Genomic DNA, 16710 nt, shown 5'->3' on the forward strand with positions numbered 1-16710 from the left:
TATTATCTTTATTTTTTATTTTAAAATTTAAATGTAGTGAATCATCATATAATACATAAGGTTGATAAAAATATATATTTTTTGTTTGGTTGAAAAAAAATGTATATTTTTTCCTGCATATATTGTGATTTGATTTTTTTTAAAAGAACATATATTATTCAGTTAATATAAAAAGTGTGTGTTCAACATACATATATTGTAAATTTTCTTATATAGTAAATTTACCTTTTATAGTAAATTATAGAATTTTAAGAAGTTTATAATTTATAACTGATATATCTAAACTTAATAAAAAGTTTAAAATTATGAATATTTAAACATATTCAATTTTTAAAATAATACAAACGAGTTATATTACATGACGGGTTATATGATATTACATAATTGAATTGATAATACTAAAAAATAAAATATTATTAATATGATACTTGAATACATATTAAATCCTTATTTTACTATTTTAAGAACTAACAATATAAAATATATCGAATCAAACTGATTTAATTAAGATTGTATTTAAAAAAATTTGTTGTGCGGTATACCACTAATTATATACTAAATCACTAAAATTAACAAAAAATTATATTAGCAAAATTAGTATTAAAATAGTACATTACAAAAACAAAACAAAAAACTTGTCTCGCGGTATACCGCGGGTCATAATCTAGTCTATATTAAAGAAATAGATGTATCTAATTAAGTTGAAAATTAATATATCTAAAAAATAAATTATATTGCGGTATTTTATGGTTTACACCATAAAATTAATAATTATTATACAATTATAACATATTTAACAAAAACAACTTATATTCCCTCCGTTTCATAATATAGGATGTTTTAGAGGTTTTCTTTGTTTCATAATATAAGATGTTTTCAACTTTTTAGATAACTTTTAGATTACTTTTATATTTTTATTATTTATTTTTTAGATTACTTTTATATTTTTTATTATTAGTTATTTTTTTATGATTGGCTAAACTTATTAAAGTGGTTATTTCTTAATATGTGTATTTTCACTAAAACATCTTATATTTTAAAACGGAGGAAGTAACTCAAATATTTTAATTATAAATAACTTGTCATGCGGTGTGCCGCGGGTCCTAATCTAGTACATATGCATAAGTGCAATTGATATGAATCATTTCAGAAGTTTTTAAAGAATATGAAATTATCAGTTCTAGGATTACTTTCTGTGTCTCCATATATTGGTTGGTGAACTTGCATCTTTTACGTGTTTGTCACAGGGGTTTCCTTTATTTCTTGCTGAGAATAGAACCAAGAACAAATAAGAAACTTGTAGATGAATACTACAGTAATACATCTCGTACTCATACCCATACTGATCATAGTGACCGATTCTCATACGAGTGTGTGTAATTGATGTTTGATGAACTGATCACATTACTCTTCTAATGAATATTTCGAGTCAAATTTGACATCTCACGCCAACTTATGTATATTGTAAAAGGAAACACAATGAAGTTATGACTCTATTTCAGGTGCACCAATCGCAGGATCAGCGGTGGAGCAAGTAGAGCAAGTGGTGGGATATGTGAGTTTGGGATACCCATTTGGCCTAATGGCCTCGATTCTGTTTGGGCGGCACCACAAGGCCATTCTCTCATCCCCCAAACCCAAACTATTCGGTGGCTTTGTGAGAATGTTGATACGACTGTGTGTAGTTGATGAACTGATCACATTACTCTTCTAATGAATATTTCGAGACAAATAAGCAGGAAGCTTATCATAAGATGAAGAATCAAGGCTGCCGTTGGTGTTAGAAGCTGTTGTGTCATTGTCGAAGCCTCAAAACCCTGAAGCAGTATAAGAATCAAGGCTTGGCTCATTAAAACGAGAAATCAACACAATCACCGCCATGTATAAGAAAGATGGTGAAGAGAGCTTTGCAAACTGCAGGATTTGGCACCGGAGAGAGCTTTTGCTGATTTTTTCTCTGCAACTCAGTCCTCCACTTGGTGACCATCAACTTCCTAAGGTGTTTCACTCTCCTATCTACAACTGGCTTGTGTGTCTTCATGTACTGGAGCTTTTAGGTGTCACTTGGAATCAAAACTCTAGTTTGAGATTTTTTTTTTCTTGTTGTCAAAGAATCAACAATGTAATATATTTGTGTTCTTTTATTCTTAAGACATTCATATGTAAAAGATGATCAATGGAAGAGAAAAAAATAAATAGAAGTTAGTGGAAGATTTTAGATAAAATTATTATTAATTAATATTTAAGACACCTATTAGAGGATGACTGATGGGAAGCCTAAGAGCATCATTAGTGGAGTAACCCACCATGGTTACTCTCACATTAATTAATTATATAAATAATCATAAATTAAGTTAAGTAATTCTAAGAGAACTTAAGCAAAATTACCCTATTACTAGAGAACCCCAAATAGGTTACTTAGACATTTAAATAATAATTTTTTAATTTTTGTTTATTAATTATCAAACTTTAATTATCTAAAATGATAAAACAATTATTTAAATTTTTTATATTACATAAAATAGAAAACAATATTTTACAAATTGAAACAATTTTTTACAAACTTTAGAATATTAAACATATTTTACAAAATTCAAAATATTAAACATATTAAACAGAATTTGGAATAAGATTTATTGTGCGGTTGCACCAAATTTTTGCCAGATATGCTCAATCAAGTCTTTTTGCAAAAGATCATGCATTTCTGTATCATGAACATCATTTCGAGTGACCATCATATTATGTAGATTTGTTGGCGTATCTGTAGAATATGATAAATCGACTTGAGAACTTCCGCTTCCTTCTCTGTGATGGAATTCTGTTGGATCGTAGAAATTGTGGTCATGTCGTTCGTCTTCCACTATCATGTTATGCAGGATGATAGATGCTCTCATTATTTTTCCTATTTTTCCTTTATCCCAGAAAAGTGCAGGATTCTTCACGATTGCAAATCGAGCTTGCAAGACTCCAAATGCACGCTCTACATCTTTACGACATCCTTCTTGCCATTGAGCAAAGAGTTTTGCTTTTCGACCACGTGGAAGTGTAATAGATTGGATGAAAGTTGCCCATTTGGGATAGATACCGTCTGTGAGGTAGTACGCCATGTTGTATTGCCGTCCATTGACAAAGTATCTAACTCTCGGAGCTCGGCCCTGTAGGATATCATCAAACACCGGGGAGCGGTCCAAGACATTGATATCATTTAACGAACCCGGTGGTCCAAAAAAGGCGTGCCAAATCCATAAATCTTGTGATGCCACAGCCTCTAGTACGATTGACGGTTTACCTGATCCACGTGTATATTGTCCTTTCCATGCAGTGGGACAATTCTTCCACTCCCAATGCATGCAATCTATGCTCCCTATCATTCCGGGGAAACCGCGATGTTCTCCAATGTTCAGTAATCGTTGGAGGTCTTCCGCTGTAGGTCTTCTGAGATACTCGTTGCCAAATAGATTTATAACTCCCTCTACAAAATGTAGAAGGCATTTGTGGGAGGTTGTTTCAGCGAGTCGTAAATATTCATCCGCCGCATCTGCCGAATATCCGTAAGCCATCAAACGAATAGCTGACGTACATTTTTGAAGTGCAGAAAGACCAAGCCTTCCAGTAGCATCTCGCCTTTGTCTGAAGTATGGGACTCCATTCTCAACAGCGGTAACAATACGAAGGAACAATAGTTTGTTCATTCTAAAGCGACGACGGAACATAGCGTTAGTGTAAGTTGGATTATCACTAAAATAATCATTCCACAATCGAATGTGGCCTTCTTCGCGGTCTCTCTCAATGTGCACTCTTCGGATTATTGGAGCTGGTGGTACCTCTGGGTGAGTGTAGTTGTATTGGATCTCCTCCACTATACTATCAACCTCCTCCTCTACCATTTCTTCAATTTCTTCATCAGAACTCCAATTAGACATTTTTTGGTAACTTGGGTATAGTAGTAGGCTTATATTTGGATTTAGTAGAGAATGAGTAATAGAGTTGAGTAGTGAAGATAGGAGTTTGAGTAATAGATAGAGAAATATTTTTTTGTAATAGGAGGTTGATTCTTTTCAATGCAAAGGTGAAGAGAAAAAAAAGATACAGAATCGGAACACAATGCAAAGTTGGTTGCAAATGGGAAAGAACGATACATCAATATATAGACTTTAAGTCTCGAGATACAAGCAAACACACAACTTCACAGGTTAAAATAAAACCAAAAGCAATACACAAGTGACTGTCCTCTTGTGAAACAAATACACATGTGACTGTCCTTGCCAAACAAATACAACCAAAAGACAAAAGCCTTTCTGTCCTAACCGACACTCAAAAGCCAAAGACACAAGCAAACAAAACATCCGTGACATGTTCCACAAGCAAAAGACACAAGCCATACTGTCCTAACCGACACTCAAAAGCCAAAGACACAAGCAAACAAACTATCCGTGACATGTTCCACAAGCAAAAGACACAAGCCATCCGTGACATGTTCCACATCCGTGACATGTTTCCCAAATCCGTGACATGTTCCACATCAAGCAAACTTCTTCTCTTCACATGACATGTTCCACAGCTACATTTGTGTTCCCGAAACCCTGAAACAAAAGAATACAAGTAGAGTTAAGCACAACAAAACTTATTAAACACAGAACATAAAATAATTGAGTTAAACTTATTAAACACAGAACAAGAAGAGTTAAACATAACAAATGATAATAATTGAAACCTAAATGTTTGTCAACATTTGATCTACGAGTTTGTCTCTAAGAGCAACTTCAGCAGTTGTTAGTTCACTCTTGTTAAGCAGGCTGTTTAGCAATCTCATTTTGCCATGCTTCTCTTTAGCTGCTTGTTCTTGATCCTTCATTGCAATGATCTTGTCTAACTTATGGACAGAACCATCTTCGACATCAATACTAACAGTCGGTCTCTTCCCTTTGTTCTTAGCAGCTTTAACTCCCGGAGGCCTCTTCTCAGCACCATCATTACTCGAAGTAGGAGCCTCAGATGCAAGCTTAGTCCGCTTGTGGCTACATTCTTCTGTGAGCCATTTCTGATCGTGCTTCAGCTCCCTCCAGCAATGTACAAGGAGAAATGGCTTCTTCATGTCGTTATTGAAAAGCTCATAAGCCATTCTCAAGACATCATCTTCTGATTCTCCACTCTTCCTTCTTGTACACGCTTGTGCGTAACAGCCCACAAACTTGTTGACTTGGTGGTTTATCTTGTTCCACCTAGCCTTACACTGTGTTTGCCCTCTTGCGTTTGAACCAGCTGATCCACCATTTGCTTCGAAATACCTTGTAACTCTCTGCCAGAAACTATATTTCCGCTGCTCATTACTGGTAACTGGATCCTTGCTGGTGTTTAACCAAGCACTTATGAGGTTGACATCCTCCTCTGCAGTCCACCTCTTCCTACTTCCTCTGCCTCCGTCTTCTTCAGTCTCTTCGACCTCAATACAGTCTTCAGTATCGGATGCTGGGCTAAAGTTAAGATTCTGAGAAGAGAATGTTGAGCTAAAATGAGGTGGCTGAGAAGAGAATGTTGAGGTAAAGTGGGGTGGCTCAGAAGAGAATGGGTTGCTAAATTGAATCGGCTGAGAGGATTGAGCAGAATGTGGAGGGTTAGGATTATCAGAAACGTTGAGAACTTTTTGAGAATTCAAAAGATCAACAAAATTTTCATCTGACAAACGATAAGGATCCATTGTTTTTGTTTAATGAAAGCTTATGTTTAACGAAAAGAGTTTGTAGCTTGAGGGTTTATATTGTTTAACAATGAGGGTTTATATTGAACTCAAGGTTAGTTTATCTTTTAAACTGAAGGTTAGATAACAAAAGGTAAAGGTTTATTGAGTAAAAGGCTAATGAGTGTTTAGTTGAAAAACTTTTCAGTAAATCTACATGTGAAGAGAAAAACTTTTCAGTAAATCTATGAGTAGACAACTGAATAACTTTTCAGAAAATCTACTTGTGTACCAAATTTTCAAAAAGTTGATGTTTAAAGTCAATACTAATTTCAAATTCAATCATGTTTCTCAATAAACCAGTGTAATTATGCTTTTTATTCAAAATCACAACAAATATCAAGACAAGCGAAAGAACAACAATCGGGTTTCAAAAAGACTAAAAAACACTAGAGCAAAAAAAGAAAACAGCAATATAGAACAAGAACTCACAGTTTTATAAAAAAACATAAACAATTTATAAAACCAAACCTTTTCAAGTTAGAACAAGAACAAGAACAATCTATAACACCAACTCATTCATCCCAATCACAACTCAAAAAAACAAGAACAACAACATATGAGAGATATAGGACCATACCTTATCAATTTTGACTGTCCGTAAGCCAAGAGTGAGCTTACTCTTGTTGTAGCTTACTCTCTGACCTTGCTGCTGGCTTCCTCCTCCTAACTTACTCTGCACACACACACACACAATGAATAGCAAAAACCCAGAAACCAAAAAGCTAGTAGCAATTGAAATAGAAAAACAGAACAAAGTAAAGGTCATATCCGATAGAAAGCCATAAAATTTCTTGACAAACCCACAAACCAAGTAGAGTAAGAACAACGTAAAAGGGAAAAAGTCACAGTACACACCTTGATGCCGATGCAGCCATTAGCATCAAGAGTGGTGAGTGTAGCAGAGCATGTCTGCGAGAGAGTCTCTAGACATCTATCAGTCACTCCTACTATCCCAAACAAGCTGCAATTTTTCGGTTTTCATTGGATGGTGTCAGCAAAAAGAGTCACTGACAACAACAACAAAGCAAAATAGTTCTAGAATTGTAAAAGAATAATACCTGAGAAATTCGAGGGAGGTCCAACTATTAGCCATGGTAATCACACCTTCATCTGTGATACGCACACACCTGCCATGTTGAAGAAGCATTTGGAATGAAAAGCATCGAGGGAGGTACAACATATATAATCTGTACTATGGATTTGCTAGCAATCAAAATCCCTGAGTTATACTCTACAAGACGGTGAAAGATAATCCAAGATCTCAAATAAACTCATCTATCTATCCACCAAGGAAAAAGGACAAATGCAACCAAATAAATGGATTCATTGACTCCAACCTGAGCGCCACATAGATCCAAGAACCTTAAATCAGCTAGAAGTGATATTTTTTTGAGTGAGGAACGTTCTGGATTGAAGTGAACATCAAATTAATCTCATAATCGATGCCTAATAAGTCAAATTGACAGCAAATATTAATAATTCTAACAAACAATCGAATTAATATGAAACCCTAAAAATTAAAGACCACCGGTGATAAATTAGGGTTTAAACAAACAATCAAAAATCAAAAGACGAACCGTTTCTCACCGATTCGCTAGACGGTGGAGCTCGCCGGACATCCGCCGTTATCCCACCAATCGTACGCCATCGTGCTCCCACCGCTGTGAAACATTCGCCGTCGCCAAAGATTGCAAATCGAAACGGATAACCCCAATTACGCCAATTCAGTCACCAATAACCCTCCGTCTGACCAACAACCATCGAGATTTAGCCGGAAAATCAACGATTTGATGGTAATCGGTTGATTTTTCCGATGGTTGTTGATTCGGCTTTTATCTCCGACGGACGAGAGAGACGAGAGAGACGAGTGAGAATCGGGAAAGAATGAAAAAAAAATTAGGAAAAAAAAAATTTACCTTTTATATTTCTCAATCAACCAATCACAAACGACCACGTCGCGTGACTTAGGGTGATTCTCCCAAACCTTCCCATGGAACCGATACTCTGTGTTTTGGACTAAAAAATGGGTTTAATATTACATTTTTGGGGCCCAATATAGAGAGTAACCCAAAGAGTTACACCAGTAATCATGCTCTAATAAGTTATCGTTGTTCCACCTTACGCGTTTGGACATGATCCTTCCTGCTTCTGCTTGTAATTAAATTCCCCTTTTCAGATTTGTTTTTTTTTTTTTAACGTATATGAAAATATCAAGAAACTATATATTTATCGTTGCAAATGTTATGGTCCTGTGTGAGAATTTTCAACATACTTTAACATCATTTTAAAAATTAACAAAATGAATTCAAATTATTATAATATATAAAAAATATAAGCACGTGGAAGTAGGGGAAAACATTGATTGAAATACAAACCTGAGAGATATAATTGTTTCCGTATTTCTCATCATCTCAAGACTCCATATATATAGATCGATCACGCGGCGTTGAATGGGAATACGGAAATGTATATATGTTTTTTAACCAAAAGGAGATATTTCTAAGGATTTAAATATTGTTTCAATTATGTCGAATTCAAATTTAGGTACGTGATTATGTTGTAGCTAGTAGATATAGATGACATTCGGAAATTTGGTTAATCAGTTCAGTTTGAATTTTTCTAGTAAAAACTTGATTTGGTTCATAAGTGTTAAATTTGGCCTTTTAGTTTGATGTTCTCCATTCGGAATTTAATCAAATTTTAAAACAAACAAAAGATCCAGTTATGTACAATAAGGACATACTGAAACCAACCGGTTTGGAGGTTTCTAATCGAATAAAACTGGTTACCGAATCAAATCCAAATTCCTACCGATTTATTTATGAGGAGAAACTAAAATCAATCCAAATTTATATAATTTACATATGTGGGATTCGGTTCAACGACTTCGGATGAGAAATAATGCCTAGATATCACCTACATAGTGGAATTGTAGCGCTTCAAAAGTTTATATTATTAGGCTAGAGAGGTTTTCCCATCAACCAACAACATTCTGGACCTCGGCTTATATGGGTCTATTTGGAAAAGAGCAGGGGTAAATAAATCTTCTCCATATCTCTATAAGTATCATCAACTATATATAGTAGCCTTCGTCTCCCGTTTCCTTACCAAAAAAAAAGAAAAAACTATATATATATATATATATATATATATATAGTAGCAATTAAAGTTGTTGTAGATGCTAATGTAAAAGTTGTATAAATAACACATATAGGTTAGTCACTCGCTAAGATAAGTTGCATATATACAACAACAAAAGTTACAAGTTTTAACAAATCACAAGATATGAAGATAAGACATTTTTTTTTCAAAAGAAACAAATAAAAAAAGACGACAGGGACGCGATTGAGCTAGAATGATTCCATTATCTAAAAACCTCTTAAACGTGAAATTTCTTGGCAAATAGAAATGCGCGTTTTCTTGAACGCGGATTCAAGAGCTATACACAGTAGCAGAGAGACTAGAGTGTGACTGTCTGTGTGTGTGACCACTGACTACACCACCCAAAGAGGTCCCCATGAAGTGAAACCGTTGAAGGGCCCATCATGAGATATCAAATATACAATAATTGTATTGAAACACCCCATGAATATAGATTTATAGTTATTACGTAAAATTCTAATATTTAACATGTCTTTTGGAAAACGTATTAATTTTATTTTATTGTAGCCTAAAGTCAATGTCATATTATATATTATAATATAGAAAACATAAATAAGTTCTGAAGATATTCCAATTTTTTTATTTTTTTTAAAAAACTTAATTGATATGGAGTCCAAATGTCCAATCAAGATTTACTCCACCCTATATGGAATGTCATACAAATATACACATAGTATGTACTATCAGTGGCTACAATAATTAACATGGATGATTCAGACAAACTCACAGTATATCGAATTTTTTTTTGTTTGTAACCATTTCTTTCAAAGTGTGATTGCAAAAAAAAAACAAAAAAAAAACTTTTGAGAAAGACATGTTCACATTATTAGTCAAAAAGATACGGCGTTATTAGGCGTAATGAAATGATGCTGATATAAATAAATAAAAAACTTTCAGCTTAAATTGTTATAGTAATTGTCTCACTGATAATGTAGCGAGGTGGATGTATAACAAATAAAATTTGGAGCCCATCAAATTTGCAGATAACAATTCTGAAGATTCATTTATGGGAGGATGTCTCACTGTCTATATATTCGTATATAGAGTCATGACAATAATAAATCGAAATATCCAAAAACCGTGGATTGGGTGGGTGGGTTATGAGATCGAGATGGGAAAACTGATACGGTACCACACAACCTTAATATGTTTTGTAGCTTTCGTAAAAGAGCAAGTCACCACTTTCAGTAACATTATTGGTTTTTGTCTAAAGGAAAGAGAGGAACGATTTGAAAATCAACACAATAAATCAGAAATAAAATCATTGATAATGTAAATCTCAACGTGTGTATTGGAAAATTATGAAAACTACGAGAGCACGAACCACGTCAATATATATACCAAAACCAAATCGAGAAGATGTTCACCAATAAAGTCTCGACACGAGGACAGTGTCATTTGACAGTGAATGGACCATTTTCCCTTTTCAAATATTTTCTTTTTCTGTTTTATGCATCAAAACAGGAACCATTTTTCAGGTAAATTCGTAAATGTGAATGTAATAAATTTATTTCCTAGGAAAAAAATCAAGATATTAATAAACTTTAATATATAGTTCCGCGTAACCCCACAAAGGCACAAAGAAAGGTTAAAATTATGCTGTTTTTCAATCATTTATTATTTTTACTATTTAGGGTCCTACTTATATTTGCAGATAATTGCAGATTTCACACTTACCAAAGTACGTACACTTTCTTCGTTATTCACCAACGTGTATTATATAAAGTTCACCTTTTCAACAGTCGTTACCTCCAAATCGTGTGCTTAAGCAATTAAAATACCATACAAAAAGAGAAAGCGAAATGTAATAAAGTTGTTTAGGGCTGTTGTTTCTCAGACATCAATATGAACTGGTCTGTCTATTGAGGTGTATATTTCTCATCACAACAAACAAACAAGTAGTAGTATCTTAGATCAACCACAATTGACACATGTGGTGTTTATTATAAAAACTAAACACACACGTTCTTGGGTCATGATAAGGATCATGACGAGAACAGGTTTGATCTACACCGGACTATAAATTTTGGTATGCGGTTATTAATTATTTGACCAAAGCATTTGTAATACTTAGGTTGTTTTAGCTTCTTGAGGTTGTTATAGGTTTTAAACGATTCGTTTAATTAATTTAAAGTATATATGGTGCTAAACGTTTTGTGTAAACTAAATTAGACGTGCTGTAAGATGGATTATCCAAGCGTAAGTAACAATTTTAGCTAGGTAAACAATATATATGTATTAGTCTTTGACTCTTTGTGGTCAATCAAAAGCTTCAAAGATATATTAGCTTATAATTCCTAAAACAGTGAGAAAGTTGTAGGACGAGAAGGACACAAATTAAACACAGCTTCATTCAAATAAATAAAAGTACTGTATTCAGTAAATACTTGAAGTCGATAATAATCAAAACAATACTATATAAACAACTATTGCTCTGAAGTTTACACAACAAATTAACAAGAAAATTTGTTAATATGTTTAATTATTTTTCGAATACAGTGCTAAAAAAAGGAATGATCATTAGTATCCTGTGATGTGAATACGCTATATATGTGTGACTTAACCTCTTGGAATAGGCATGTTGCATATTCGGAATAACAAAAAAAAAATATACGTATAAGAATCAAGAAATGAAAGGAAATATCACCATCAAGATGTCCACATACATAAGAATCCAACGGTTGAAATAATTTATCAAAATAAAAATAAAAATAAAAATATGGAAGGGACTATATATATACACACCCATAATTCCACACTCTTGGAAAGACCATTCTACTTCTAAATAAGTGAGAGAGTGAGAGAGAGCCTCACAAAAATAAAAGTCTCCTAATCTGAAGAGTATGTAAAAATCATTTTACTAACAACAATTCACTTATCTTTAGACCCATCAAATCTGATTGAGTAAAAGGAAGAAGAAGACTCAAATCGACCGGAGAAGTGATACGTGTGGTTCACGAGAGAGAGAGAAAACAAACAAAAGCTATGGGGAGGACGACGTGGTTAGACGTTGACGGGATGAGGAAAGGAGAGTGGACGGGGGAGGAAGACCGGAAGCTTGTGGCTTACATCAACGAACATGGTCTCGGCGAGTGGGGTTCAATGCCTAAGAGAGCCGGTATGCATCTATACTTACACCATGCTACATATACATTGTGTACGGTCGTCTCTATATATACTATGCTACATAAATACATTATGTACGGTCAGTGTTTGTTTCTCTTTGGAAGTTAGGGGCTTTGAAATAGTTAGGAAGATCTTTATAAGATTCCCAGTTTCTGTCGGATTTGGACCGTAGATTTTGTTTTATCTATTTGGTTCGTTGGTTCTAATTTTCTCGATTTATGCACAATAATCTCTTCTTCTTTTTTTAATTATTATGCACAATAATTTTTTTTTTTTGTTAAAGAGATTTATTACACAATAATCTTTTTCTGAAGAGATTTATTACAGACATCCATATTGTATCGTTTGTGAACATTTATATTATATATGTATATGTATTATTTTTGGGGAGTAAATTAAAGAGTACATGAAATTTACAGAAAATAGTTTTGCAATCATAATCTTCTTAATTACGAGCCTTAGGTTGTTAAATTTGTGTATGCATTACAAAATAATGTCCTAGATTATTTTTGTCCGATTATAATATTTCATAAATTTGTAGAACCTTCTATAGATCAGATTCGACAGAGTGGAAAATGGAAATGATGATATTATATCTAAACGCAATCTGTGAAACCCATGAAAGCCAAGTGTTTTCCCTTGTTCCTATTTCTTCTGATTATTTATATATTATCGTGTACAAGTGTGTAAAGCTCTAGAAATCTCTTAAATTATGATCTTTTTTTAGCCAGTATCAGATAATTTATTTCATTGTGTGTTTACTCCTCTCTTTTCTTTTCTTTTTTTGATGGAAAAGAAGGTTCAAACTTTTTTTTTTTTTTGTAACTTCTCTGTTTGCTACCATGTTAGATCTAATAATTTATGATAAAACTTTTTATTTTAAATGCATTATAAAAAAAATAGGTCTGCAAAGATGTGGAAAGAGTTGTAGGTTAAGATGGCTGAATTATTTGAGGCCAGGGATTAAAAGAGGCAAGTTTACTCCGCAGGAGGAAGAAGAAATCATGAAACACCATGCACTTCTTGGTAACAGGTAAAAATTATTATTGTGATTAAATGCTACCAACCCACCCTTAAATCATTATTGTGGTGTTAGTATTATTTTAGTAATATGGTCTTCTTCTTATTTTTTAATTACAAGATGGGCAGCGATAGCTAAGCAAATGCCGAACAGAACAGACAATGACATAAAGAACCATTGGAACTCATGTCTTAAGAAAAGACTTGCTAAAAGTGGAATCAATCCAATGACCCACCAGCCAAAAAGCCTCACGGTCGATGTCACCTCCTCCTCAACGACGTCGTCTCCTATACCGAGCCCTTGTTCTTCTTCTTTTTCCTCCTCTTCTTCCTCTGCTACTGGCTCAGCACGTCTTCTTAACAAGCTCGCTGCTGGAATCTCCTCGAGAAGACACGGACTCGAGAGGATCAAGACTGTGATATTGTCTGAACAACCAAAAGAAGCCGAGATTGAAGAAGAAGAGAAGATGGTGATAAGCATGGGAGAGGATGAAATGATTGCTTGTTTCATGGATATTGATGAAAAGCTGAATATTCGTGAACTGCCTTGTGATCATGACTCTGCTGCTACCACTACGACGTCGCCGCCTGGCTTCGTGGCTTTTGATGACTACTCATCAACAATGGATCCATACGCTCTGTACGAGTCTGATTTCTATGATGAGACTCAACAGCTTGACCTGTTCCTCCTTTGAATCACATCTTTTGTCTGATTAATCAGTTTCTTCAGTGTGACGAGAGAGAGACAGAGACAGTGGAGATGTGGGATTTCTGAAAAAAAAGCAACTGCCTTTAGTACTTTAAATGACATGCATGGTCAATGTTTTTTAAACAACTCTGACAGTTGTTACTTACTTTGCTCTGAGATTCTTGTTCTCTCGAACACATGCGTATGAGCCTATTTTATTTTGGACTTTTTCATTATAAGGTTTACAGTTTTTCTTACGATCGTTTTTTTACACATATAAAAGATATGACTTATTACTTATTACAGTTTCAGGAAATTAAATTAAAAAAACAAGGACATAGGTTTTATTTTTATATAGACATCCAAAAATATATAAATATATCTGTTCTGAAATTGAATTTTATCATCATTTTTCCTAACAAGAGATTCTTGGTTCCGTGGGATCAAAATGGATTTACAATGTAATAATTGATTCTCATCATCCTTTTCAGTAATAATGGGGTCCTAATTTTTTATTCCCTCGATTCATTTCAGACCCAAACATGCATCAAATGTTGTTAACCTGTTACATTGTGAGTTTGTGACAAACAGACGAAAAAGGTTAAAACTTTTTCAGTTTTTTTTTTTCTTTCTTTTAATTATTATTCAGGTGTTCACTTTAACTACTTTAACTTTTGTTGTTTTTTTTGTTGTGTGGTTCAGTTCAAAAGAGTTGAGTGAAAGTCATACAAAAATCAAAATCGAAACCTTTTGTTTTGTTTTTTTAATCGTACCATTCTGACAGACAAGTCTCTCGATTCTTGTGTTATCTATTTCTGTTATTCCTATCCAATCTGTTTCTTAAATATCTCTCGTGCCACTATTTCAATCTACTGTACATGGAAGATGGAAGATTCTTTATCTATGCAATGACTTTTGCATTAGCTAATGGGCTGGGCCTGAGGCTCATATTACAAAAGTTAATTGGTCCATGGAGCTTCTTATGTTTGTGTGCTTGAGATTCTGATTTTCATAAGATGATGAACAGAGAAGGCAACAGTTTTCGAATCAGAATGACAATTAAGTGATCTTCTTCTTCTCATTCTGCTGCTGCTTCTTTTCTCTCCATTCTTTGATTTCACTCTTGATCTTGGAGTTGACGCGTGCTTTAAACCCAGAGTATGGCTCGTACCCGAAAACAGACTGCAACACCTGTTTTTTTTAATTCAAATCCATTGTGATTAATCACTTCCGTGGAAGGAAAGAACATAAAAAAAAAAAGAAAAAAAAAAGAAGGAAAGACAATAATACCTCGAGCAAGAGGAAGAAAGGACCCATTAGAAAAGCTTGGACTAGGTTGTCTAAAAGTGCAGGAGCTCGTTTCTTGGAGTAGAATTAAGTTCTGTTAGTTAGTTAAGTTTCTTCTGCAAAGGAGAATCATAACAAATGCTTTTCTTTTTTTCTTCTTCTAAACAAATAAAGTAAGTTTATTACCTCAAACAAGCCGTGACCAAGGAACTGACCAATCCAACACAAAAGCTGAGAAGCCATCCCAACCTGAGAAAGCAAGTCAGGTTACGAAAGATATAAACTGTATAATTACAAAAGAAGAAAAAAACGCAACTTTGTCTTGAACACAAGTGATGATGCAGACATGTTGAATTTAGAGGTTTTCTAATAATGAGAATCTTGAAAGGACCACATTATATATCCAGACAAATGATCATTAATGTTTGGAAGCGAGACACTGACGTTACATCATCATCATCATATACATTGAACGAACACCAAACAGAGAAAACAAGAACTCGACAGAAACATCACAATCATAAATCAATATGAGCAAAAGAACACCCTAAGATAGTGCTGACAGAGTAAAAAAAAAAAGTAAACAAAGGTGAAACCTTTTGGTCCTTTTCTGATAACTGAAGAAGATAAAAGAGCTAACCTTTAAGGTTAAGGAATGTCCAAGTCGAGCTGCAAGGAAGCTGGATCCAATCCAACAAGAGAAACATAACAGAGCTGCTAAAACACCAGATTTCTTATCCAGACAGATGTAAAAAACAGAGTAAACCACAGTGAGAGTAAACCCAATGTCCAAGCGCAAGACACCGTCAAAGGTCAGCGATTTGAGGAACCCTAATTGGGAGTGATCTAGAGCCGGTGGCGTTGAGGAGTAGAGGAAAAGGAGAGTGGCGAAGACGTTTGGCCATACGAACAGAGTGTGGATTATGATGTTGATTGGATTGCTGTGATAAGCTCCGTAGAAGGCGAAATGCTTCTCAAGATCGAGCAGTCCGATTCTTTTGCTCATGATTTTTAGTGTTCTTTGATGATATTATTCTCTCTCAACACTTGCGTGTGAGACTTTCTTGCAGGATCGGAAGAAGTCGAAAAGAGAAGACTTTTGGCTTTTTGCAGGTGCGTCACATCGGAGTACGCTAACATACGCCGATACTATTACTAACTAACATACACTCTCTATGGAGGTGATCGTTGACCAAGTAAAATAAGCAGCACTGCAGTTGATATTTCACGTGGTAAATAGTAAAACGAATAAGATATATGACATTTCATCACGTGGTTAATAAAACTCTTCCAAAACACAAAATTATCAATTATCATGCATCATGCATGTTACCATTCTACCTTTAGAGATTAGTGATGAAAAAAAGCAACAACTATGAACAAATAAATGACGAAGGTGGGTACGAGTGCCGTCATATCCAGATCCCATCAACCAATATATTCATTACGAAACTAATAGATTTGATGTGTTATAATATAAACGAGTGATGGATGCAGCTATCTACTTCATATATTGTGACCGTTGCCTTCTAAACCCTGGACCACGTCCTTTAATCTCGGTCTAAGATTAGTCTTTTAATAAGTATATTTCATCTAAAAACCAATCTTGTTTTGTGACCAAAATATACGATTTACCCACCCATCCATCAGGTTGGAATGTCATATTTTCAAAGTTTGGATACGTATT

At 34.3% G+C, this 16710-nt stretch overlaps 4 protein-coding genes across 4 annotated transcripts; 1 reads left to right on the plus strand and 3 right to left on the minus strand.

Moving 5' to 3' along the window:
• LOC104702166 lies at nucleotides 1486-7832 on the minus strand. The gene is made up of 6 exons (XM_010417995.2): nucleotides 7318-7832; nucleotides 6799-6867; nucleotides 6596-6701; nucleotides 6318-6413; nucleotides 2638-4583; nucleotides 1486-1675 (listed from the first exon to the last, which is right to left on the minus strand). Exons 5-6 carry the CDS (start codon nucleotides 3921-3923, stop codon nucleotides 1486-1488), a joined length of 1476 nt encoding a protein of 491 aa, XP_010416297.2. The 5' UTR covers nucleotides 3924-4583; nucleotides 6318-6413; nucleotides 6596-6701; nucleotides 6799-6867; nucleotides 7318-7832.
• On the minus strand, nucleotides 4542-5698 carry LOC109125251 (glutathione S-transferase T3-like). The gene is made up of 2 exons (XM_019227130.1): nucleotides 4742-5698; nucleotides 4542-4583 (listed from the first exon to the last, which is right to left on the minus strand). The coding sequence occupies exons 1-2, from the start codon at nucleotides 5696-5698 to the stop codon at nucleotides 4542-4544; spliced, it is 999 nt and encodes a 332-aa protein (XP_019082675.1).
• On the plus strand, nucleotides 11655-13993 carry LOC104702167 (transcription factor MYB34). The gene is made up of 3 exons (XM_010417996.2): nucleotides 11655-12020; nucleotides 12932-13061; nucleotides 13170-13993. Exons 1-3 carry the CDS (start codon nucleotides 11888-11890, stop codon nucleotides 13741-13743), a joined length of 837 nt encoding a protein of 278 aa, XP_010416298.1. The 5' UTR covers nucleotides 11655-11887; the 3' UTR covers nucleotides 13744-13993.
• Nucleotides 14610-16163, minus strand: LOC104702168 (uncharacterized endoplasmic reticulum membrane protein C16E8.02-like). The gene is made up of 4 exons (XM_010417998.2): nucleotides 15664-16163; nucleotides 15210-15272; nucleotides 15027-15098; nucleotides 14610-14927 (listed from the first exon to the last, which is right to left on the minus strand). Exons 1-4 carry the CDS (start codon nucleotides 16027-16029, stop codon nucleotides 14796-14798), a joined length of 633 nt encoding a protein of 210 aa, XP_010416300.1. The 5' UTR covers nucleotides 16030-16163; the 3' UTR covers nucleotides 14610-14795.

This window comes from Camelina sativa, chromosome 7 (genome assembly GCF_000633955.1).
Source record: "Camelina sativa cultivar DH55 chromosome 7, Cs, whole genome shotgun sequence".
Taxonomy (NCBI): domain Eukaryota; kingdom Viridiplantae; phylum Streptophyta; class Magnoliopsida; order Brassicales; family Brassicaceae; genus Camelina; species Camelina sativa.

Bases quoted from the DNA above. Each gene is read 5' to 3' on its own strand.
- LOC104702168 (XM_010417998.2), bottom strand. From the start codon at position 16,029: ATGAGCAAAAGAATCGGACTGCTCGATCTTGAGAAGCATTTCGCCTTC. The intron at 15,099-15,209 runs GTAATAAACTTA...TTCTACTCCAAG, and splicing joins TTGGTCACGGCTTGTTTGAG to AAACGAGCTCCTGCACTTTT. The intron at 14,928-15,026 runs GTATTATTGTCT...TAAAAAAAACAG, and splicing joins CTTTCTTCCTCTTGCTCGAG to GTGTTGCAGTCTGTTTTCGG.
- LOC104702166 (XM_010417995.2), bottom strand. From the start codon at position 3,923: ATGTCTAATTGGAGTTCTGATGAAGAAATTGAAGAAATGGTAGAGGAG. The intron at 1,676-2,637 runs ATAAATCTTATT...AACTACACACAG, and splicing joins AAATTTGGTGCAACCGCACA to TCGTATCAACATTCTCACAA.
- LOC104702167 (XM_010417996.2), top strand. From the start codon at position 11,888: ATGGGGAGGACGACGTGGTTAGACGTTGACGGGATGAGGAAAGGAGAG. The intron at 12,021-12,931 runs GTATGCATCTAT...TAAAAAAAATAG, and splicing joins TTCAATGCCTAAGAGAGCCG to GTCTGCAAAGATGTGGAAAG. The intron at 13,062-13,169 runs GTAAAAATTATT...TTTAATTACAAG, and splicing joins CATGCACTTCTTGGTAACAG to ATGGGCAGCGATAGCTAAGC.
- LOC109125251 (XM_019227130.1), bottom strand. From the start codon at position 5,698: ATGGATCCTTATCGTTTGTCAGATGAAAATTTTGTTGATCTTTTGAAT. The intron at 4,584-4,741 runs GTAGATCAAATG...CTTTTGTTTCAG, and splicing joins TTGCTCTTAGAGACAAACTC to GGTTTCGGGAACACAAATGT.